Here is an 8,367-nt window from a genome sequence, read left to right as displayed (position 1 = left end):
TATGTACATGCTTAAGTCTTAGCAGGGTCATGGCCTTAGTTTGATAATTAGGCAACTCATCCATCTTATTTAATTCAATTCATGTATATCTTATTTTAGGTGTGTTCTACTTATTTCTGCACCACTGTAGAGCAAAACAGGTAATCAAGTGCAGAAATGACAATAAGTTCTTAAGAACCTGTTTAATTCACTGCAGTGACATACCACCATATTAGAAAAAAGCCTCAGATTTTGGGGAGTGATACCATTTACTTTTTATTCCTCTGTCATTGTCTTGCATCACATCTACTCCACTTCAATCGACAGGTCTGATCATCCTGTCACATACCCCCCAGTTAGGCATCAGCGTGTGCAACCCCCCAGATTTAGTGGCAGTTTCTCCTGTATTACGTCAGTGAACCAGGAGCGAGCTGAGATTGGGCGTATGAAATTCAGCAGCTGGTGAACAACGCAACACCGAGCTCATCCCTTTCATCATATCATTTTACTAGTTTCTTGAAGCCCTGAAGGAATTAAAGCAAGCAGAACAAATCCAATTTACTTCTGGGTTGTTAGTCTGTAAAAACCCTGTAATCTCAGCCTCATCTAAGATCCTCCCTCACACACCACACTGTATAAGAGTGTCAATGCTACCACAGGGGTTTGTAGTTACCACAGAGTTGATTTTAAGTAGCTGTTCACCACAAGCAAGGCAAGAAACAAACCAGCAAAGCAGCCATGGACAACAAGATCACATTGTCCCTCCTGCTGCTTACTCTCACAGGCTTCTGTCATGGTAAGCAATTCCAAGTACTTTTAGCTTTTTTCCTTGTTACTGCCTTTTACAGTATTGGCAGACAAAAAATAGTGTTTTAATGTAAAGGTGTATTCAATTACTGAACTGCTTTAAACTCTCCACACACACTGGCTAAGATAACAAATCACACAGAACGCATGCATAGTTTAAAAGAATTCCAGCTATGGCTTCACTTCTAAGCTCAGACCAGTTTTAAACGGATGGAACACCACTGACTTTGGTGACGTGATATCCGATTTACACAGATGCAATGAGATCCGAATCAGACCCTGAATACAGGAACATTGTAGTGTGCTGCATTTCTGGTACTCCAAGTCTTTCCCCTGCTTGAGGTGTCCATGATCTCCGCTGCTCCAGGAGACACAGAACCTCATCTCAGGTGTTAGCTGGTTATTAAAGGGGGAACTGATTTTCAAGTCTGTATTCAGACAGTTATTTCAGGCGATCTACTCCAGTCTTTTAGGGTCCTAGACTCCGTTCCCTTGTGATGTGCGGTGGTGAGCAAATCAAAGAACAATAGAACAGGAAAGCCTCACCGGTGCAGGAGAGAGAAGAGCAGAACTAAGGAAGATCAGTCCCCATCTCTTCTATTAAGGCTGCGGAAGACTTTAGGCTGATGTGGGAATTCCATGGGGACAGGTCAAGTGTAGAGCCATGGAGCAGCTGCTGTGTGCTGCTGGCTAGTCGAGTGGATGTTTGCATAAAAAATTAACTAGGCTTCTAGCAGCATTCGTTTCTGCCTCACTCCTGTGTGGCTCTCAGACCGGGAGGTAGAAGAAGAGCTCGGTGTAGCTTGAAAGCTTGTCTCTTTCGTTAGCGGAAGTTGGTCCAGTAAAAACCTCACCGCCTTGTCCCTCTAACATCCTGGGACCAACACAGCTACAGCAACGCTGCAAACAGGGAGATATTGGTCAGGTGTGGACAGAGGAGCCTATGGCAGTATTGTCTCCAAGGGATCTGTGAAGGGGAATAGGGGGCTGGGCAGCACCACGGAGGAACGAGCACATGGTACAGTAAGAGTTTGCTTTCCTTGCTTCATCAGTGTCCCACTCACACAGCTCCTCTCTCCTGAGGGGAGCCGCTATTGGTCATGCCACACGACAAGGGGAATCTCATTGGACTTCCTGGCTCCTCCATCCCACTCTGGCAGGCTCTGCTAAAAGCGGGTACCACATGGCCCTTCCTGACTGGGATTATGAGGTTTGTGTCTTGTATCAGAGAACGTGAGCTGAGCCATAAAAAGTCTGAGTGTCCTTATTTAACTCTCCTTTTATACAAGCCTCTGGATTGTAGCCCTGTGATTGTGAGGGGAGGAGGAAGAGTAGGGCGTGGAAGGCTGCTGTGGGCCAGCACCGCCATGAGCAGGAGGACGAGGTCTAAGTACAGCAGGGTAGTCAGTCTCCAGCCCCTTGAAACCTCCACATGGAAATGTGCTACACTTCCCTACACACGCCTCACTCGGGCTGCCCTCCAATTGCTAGCCACAAGTAATTGGGCAGCTGTGTAACAGCATGCTTGTTCCTGCGTGCTCTCTGTCATGCTCGTCCTTTTGCTTACAGCTTGCACTCCCAAGCCTCTGTCACTGCACTATGCAGCATCAAGCCCCCTCTGCCCTCCCTTTCCTTTGTGTCAAAGACATTTCATTTGTTCAAATGGTGGGCGGTTAAAGCTGGAAGAAGTAGTGTATCTCTGTTCATAGGCACAACATAGAAACAACCATGGCTCAGAGCTGTGGTTCGTTGCACCCAGTGCTGGCCTTGGAACTGAAAGACCTGGGGTCAAGTCCCTGCTAGGCCAGAGACTTCTGGTGTAACTTCTGTTTCTGCTCAATTTAAAGCAGCCTGCCTATACCCTACCAAGGGCTCAAGGTGTGACCTGGCCAGTTTAGGCACCTCCACCCTTTCCCTTCCAAGGGCTCAGGGTGTAAGGCACCTATCCTTACCCATGGGGCTCAGGAAGAAACCTGGTCAATTTAAATACCTGCCCTTTACCTCAGGGGTCTACAGAAGCTTTTCCCAGTGAAAGAGCATTACACAGTTGTGCTCTAAACATCTATTTATTAGCAACACACACAGAATACGTATACCAAGCAAATCTCTTATGCTCACCACTCCCAATATACAGACAATGGCCAGTCAGGAGTCATTCATCTGCGGGTTCCTGGCGATGCCTCTGCAGGTCACAGCGGGGCCAGAGTTCCAGCAGCTTGATGTTGAACTGCAGTCCAGAAATGGTTCTCAGAGAGCATTGTTTTACATTTACATTATATAGATAAAACTAGCTCCTGCCTTCAAATTTACTAAACCCATCACATTATCCCACACTCCTAAATAACAAAAATTGTAACCAATTATGCACAGGCACTTATGTGTCCTCCTTCCTTCCCAAGTCCTTTACATTTTCTCTTTCATGCCCAAATTTTAACTTAGTTGTGACTTTCTCTATTTGTGCAGAGGATCAGCAAAAGACACTGGTCAAAGCTTATCTTACCATTTGTGGAGTCTCGTTCTGTATCTTCCCTAATTTCTCAGCGTCTTTACAACCTGGGTGGTTATAACTCTCCTTAGGGACATTCCTGAGGTGGGGGTGCTTTATCAGCAGCAGGACATTTCTTTTTTCAATGTGCGTGGCGAACTAACTCCCTGAGTTTCACCCAAGGCTGCTTTAATATGGGGGGTGGGAGGGTTTGATGAGGTCTCAGGCCTACACTTCAGGCTAGTCACTTCATCTTTCTGTGCCTCAGGTCCCATCTGTACAATGGGGATACTCTACCTCACAGGGGTGTTGTGTGGAAAAAGCCATCACAGATTGTGAGGTACTATGGTAGCTGGGGCCAAATAAGTACCTAAGATAGATCATATCCTATCTCTGACAGTGTCAGATGCACAAACCCTACAGTTGGCAGATCTAGTGTAATGGGCATCCTAAGAAGGTCTTGTCCTAATCCCCATTAGTTAGAGAGTGGCTTAAATCCTGCAGCAGGTTTTTCTCCCTTCCATACACTTCTTTGGAGCATTAACTTAGTTAAGTTCCTCCCTCGGTGATGCCCCTCACTTTCCTTCCTCACAGAGTCACTTCTGGGTGGAGAGTTGCGGCGTCGGTGTCTCCAGACGGCCTCGGGCTTGAGGTCACCAAAGCACTTGGTACATGTGGAAATCGTCCCCAAAGGCCCACAGTGCGGCACCGTGGAAGTCATATAAGTTGAAACCACAGGATTTCACAAGCCATTAGCCATCCGAATGGCATGCTTGTGAAAGCTGCAAGATTGACAGCATTGGAGAGTGAAACCCTCGCTTTGTCCCCAGAAGACCATTCTCTTACCATTTCCGAGGTATTTGGTTTGCTCATCCATCATTTTAGAAGTCCCACCACAGGTGGGAGAAGCGGGGCACCTGCAGGGCAAATATACACTGTTGTGAAGGAGGAGGAGGTACCCGACATGCAGAGCTCCTAAATCCCACAAGAGCAGAGCCCTGCTCCTGTATAGCTGAGGAGCGCACCTGCCATGTGGCATTTCCCTTTCAGCGGTGCAAGTAGAAATCATTTCTTGCTGGTATGCTGCACTTATGGGAGAGACACAAAGGTGGGGGGGTGTATGTGACCTCTGCATGTGATGCCCCACATGACACTTTCCTACCCCCAGCCTGGGGTCCCGGAGCTCTTCCCGTCCCCTCCCCATGATCCACATCCAACCCACGTTACTGGTGTGTGGGGGGGAGGACTTTGTCCTCCTCCCACTGCACCAAAGACTTCTGCTGTACAGACCCCAGGCAGGAGGACTCAGGAGATGCAGCTGCATGGAACCACTGGAGACGGGGCGGGGCTGGGCTCCTCCTGTGTCTTTCCAGTATACTGTACCAACTATAAATATCTTACTGGTACAGCATACTGGACCGTACCACTGTACTCGCACCACGGTTCCCTCTACAGAGTTAGGAGCCCTGCATGGCAACCATCTGCTCTTGCAAGCCTTCGATTGTTCCCACTCCAGATTTGGTAGCCCTGGGCGAATCCTCCACAGGCCAGGATTAGCACCGAGGCCCACTCTCTTTGTTGCAGTTCCGAGTCTCCCTCCGGCTCCTTGAGAGCATGGTTCCTATGGAGTCACCCTGCCAGAGACTTCCCTGCTCACTCACACCCCCAGGACTCCTCAGCCTACATCCCCACTCGGCCAAGCCTTCTGTAGCACAGAAGCTCTCGGCTGAAAGGCTGATGTAGCCACTGGCTACCACCTCCTTCCAGCAGAGCCCTCACTGGTTGAGGTGGTGAGGGAAAACTGTTGATACAGACCTCACAGCTGGTCACCGGCCCCAGCACATCAAATTCCACATGTGCGTGGGCCATAGATAGCGCTACCCAGAGACTTGACACCCACACTGTCAAGGTACACATAGACACACGTAGCCTGAGGTTTCGGCAGTTCGCCTTTGCATTCGCCAGAGATTTTACCATAGGGTTATTCTACTTACAGGGGAGCTATATGTTACATGGTGGAAAGAATCCAGCCCAGAGGGAAACTAAAAAAAGCTAACAAAACACTTATCTTCCCTTTAAGTCTGCCTCAGGGAAGGAGCAATTGTGAACAGAAGTTCATAAGGTCCTTACCGCAGAGCCCTGGTTCAGGGTTCTCAAACTGAATCAGCAAAACAAAGGTCTGTGGCCTTGGCCAGGCTAGGCCCTGAGAGCCTGAGAGAGACCACAGCCCATAACAGCCTGCTCGGCTTCTAGTCCAACCCAGCTTCTTTTTCCTTTTTGAATTGCCCAGCCACAGGGGATCCTTGACTGCTTGCAGGCTTGCTTCAGCTGTAAGTGCCAGACGGTTCCTTAAAGGGGTAGTACACCCGGGGCACCTCTGTGCCCTACTCAGCAAGAGATACTAAGATTTCACAACTACTTCTTTCATAGACGTGATCAGGCAAAACTTCAAGAGCCACAGGCTGCCCCTTGAGCTTTAGCAGAGCTCTCCTTGTAGTTAATGGGAACTGTCTGAATTTATTTTGGGAAGTATCTGACCCTTAGGGTATTTTTTAGAGATAAATGGAAACACCAAAGGAAGGGCCAGAGCTAAACGGTCTTTCATTATATATCATTTATACAGTTGAAATGCAAAATGATTCTTTAAAAATTGTACAGGCTTAGGGCCAGATTTTCAAAGTCAGGCGTATACCAATATTGGTAGCATACGCTGTGGGAAGCGGCGCAGGCCGAGGGATGTGCTGGCCGCCCTTCCTGCAGCCCCCATTGGCCTGGAGCGGCGAACCGTGGCCAGTGGGAGCCGCAATCAGCTGAACTGGCAGACGCGGCAGGTAAACAAACCGGCCCAGCGCACCATGGGCTTTCCCTGAACAAGGGCGGCCCTAGTTTGAGAACCACTGCATTAGCAAATAATTTTGAACCTCCATTCCTGTGAGGGACTTTTTTATATATTAAAGTAGAAGGGCCTCCTTGTGCTCTCACTTACTCCGGTGTAAAGCAGGAGTAAAGGTACTAAAGTCAGTGGAGTTACACTGGTGAATAATTGGAGCAAATGAGATCAGAATCAGTCTCAGAGTGTAAGTCTAAGTTTCACATGAACAAAGTGTGCGTTTTCAAAGGGCGCGTATTGACAATTAACTATCTGTGCCAAATTTGGCACTCACTTACAGCTGTGCCGCTCCAGTGACATCACTGGCGGGTGGAAGAGCACGAGTGAGAGCGCAAGTTAGCCTGCAGGCCCCTGTTTTTTGTAGACTCTCTCAAAGAGTTAAGATTATTTTAAACAAATTGTTCACTCCCTTCCAGTGCGACATTGAAGACGAGCCAGCAAATCTGTTTGGATCCCGAGGCCAAATGGGTGAAGATGATAATTAAGAGGATTTTATGCAGGTAGCTGTCGAAATGACTGTGTTACTGGAACTATTCTGCCAAAGGGCGGGTTGCCACAGGTCTTCTGAAGAGAAATAATCCCCAGATTCCTTTCAGTCTAAACATTTATGTGATCTTCAGTGCTCATTATCTGAAGGCCCATTTGAGCAATACAATGCCAGGAATCTAGAAAGACGGGGATTAGCAGAAGTCTTTAAATACAGCAGAAACGGGGTACATCCATAAATCTTAAAAATATCCCAGCGATATGCAGCATGTTACCAATGTACATGGGTAAGCCAGTGCTCTTCTGGTTAGTGTTCTGCTCTGCCATTTGAGACACCTAGGCTGAAGGTTTGGGCTCTGGTCTCTCCTAAATTAACAGGAGCTGACGCACCACAAAGGGAGAGCCTTGCATTTCTCTGCTGTATGTTGTCTGGCCTGCCTCAGAGACTGGGCCAAAGAAGGGTCACTAGGACAAGGCTTCACTTGTGTGTGGGTGTGAATAACCGGCGGAGAGCTAATTAATATATCTGGTTGTGCAAGCTGTATTTAGAATATTTCTGACAACTTTTCATTCGCACAAACAAAAATGGACTCAGGTTCTGCCAAGTGGTCATTAGGAACCAGAAGACAATATTTCCTCCACATAATCAAAATCTGTTTGCTAGCCATGGCATTTTGGCTGTATTGAAGTACTGCAGAAAGGGATCTGGGGGGTCATAGTGGATCACAAGCTAAATATGACTCAACAGTGTAACAGTGTTGCAAAAAAAAAAGAGAACATCATTCTGGGATGTATTAGCAGGAGTATTGTAAGCAAGACATGAGAAGTAATTCTCCTACTCTACTCCAAGCTGATTAGGCCTCAACTGGAGTGTTGTGTCCAGTTCTGGGTGCCACATTTCAGGAAAGATGTGGACAAATTGGAGAAAGTCCAAAGAAGAGCAACAAAAATGATTAAAAGTCTAGAAAATATCACCAGTGAGGGAAGATTGAAAAAAATTGGGTTTGTTTAGTCTGGAGAAGAGAAGACTGAGAGGGGGCATGATAACAGTTTTCAAATACATAAAAGGTTGTTACAAGCATGAGGGAGAAAAATTGTTCTTCTTAACCTCTGAGGCTAGGAATAGAAGCAATGGGCTTAAATTGTAGCAAGGGAGGTTTAGGTTGGACATTAGGAAAAACTTCCTAACTGTCAGGGTGGTTAAGCACTGGAATAAATTGAACAGAGAGGTTGTGGAATCTTCATCATTGGAGATTTTTACGAGCAGGTTAGACAAACACCTGTCAGGGATGGTCTAGATAATACTTAGTCCTGCCATGAGAGCAGGGGACTGGACTAGATGACCTTTTGAGGTCCCTTCCAGTCCTATGAGCTCTTTGTATTGTATATGTTGTGATTTGTTGCAATGTTTGCATTACAGCTCATCCGGCAGACTGCGCAAATAGGAAAAGCGGAGATAATGCATAACCCCATGCGGAATTCTCAGCCATGATGTATCTTCAAAGGCCAGGCTGTTCGTAGTTTGTTTTACTCTTTCATTCTCTGTCCACACTGACTCATCCCATATACAGACTGTTAGTTTGAGAAAGGAAGCTGCTGGAGTAAATATACTGTCACACAACCAGGAGACTTGTGAGTTTTATGGCATGATCATGCTGCACACTTTACTGTGGGGGCTTTTGGAGGTGAATCCTGGGTTCAGTACAGTCAACAGGAAACA

At 47.1% G+C, this 8,367-nt stretch overlaps 1 protein-coding gene across 1 annotated transcript; it reads left to right on the top strand.

The window, feature by feature from the left end:
• The first annotated feature begins 717 nt into the window (after positions 1–717).
• Positions 718–8,092, top strand: LOC125636109 (alveolar macrophage chemotactic factor-like). The gene is made up of 4 exons (XM_048848701.1): positions 718–775; positions 3,866–3,992; positions 6,578–6,661; positions 8,068–8,092. Exons 1-4 carry the CDS (start codon positions 718–720, stop codon positions 8,090–8,092), a joined length of 294 nt encoding a protein of 97 aa, XP_048704658.1.
• Positions 8,093–8,367: the final 275 nt, after the last annotated feature.

The sequence above is a fragment of the Caretta caretta genome, chromosome 4 (assembly GCF_965140235.1).
Source record: "Caretta caretta isolate rCarCar2 chromosome 4, rCarCar1.hap1, whole genome shotgun sequence".
Lineage (NCBI taxonomy): Eukaryota > Metazoa > Chordata > Testudines > Cheloniidae > Caretta > Caretta caretta.
Note: the sequence above shows the minus strand (reverse complement) of the source record. Positions and strands in the feature narration are given on the sequence as shown.

Bases quoted from the DNA above. Each gene is read 5' to 3' on its own strand.
- LOC125636109 (XM_048848701.1), top strand. From the start codon at position 718: ATGGACAACAAGATCACATTGTCCCTCCTGCTGCTTACTCTCACAGGC. The intron at 3,993-6,577 runs ATAAGTTGAAAC...ACTCCCTTCCAG, and splicing joins TGCGGCACCGTGGAAGTCAT to TGCGACATTGAAGACGAGCC. The intron at 6,662-8,067 runs GTAGCTGTCGAA...TTTGCATTACAG, and splicing joins ATTAAGAGGATTTTATGCAG to CTCATCCGGCAGACTGCGCA.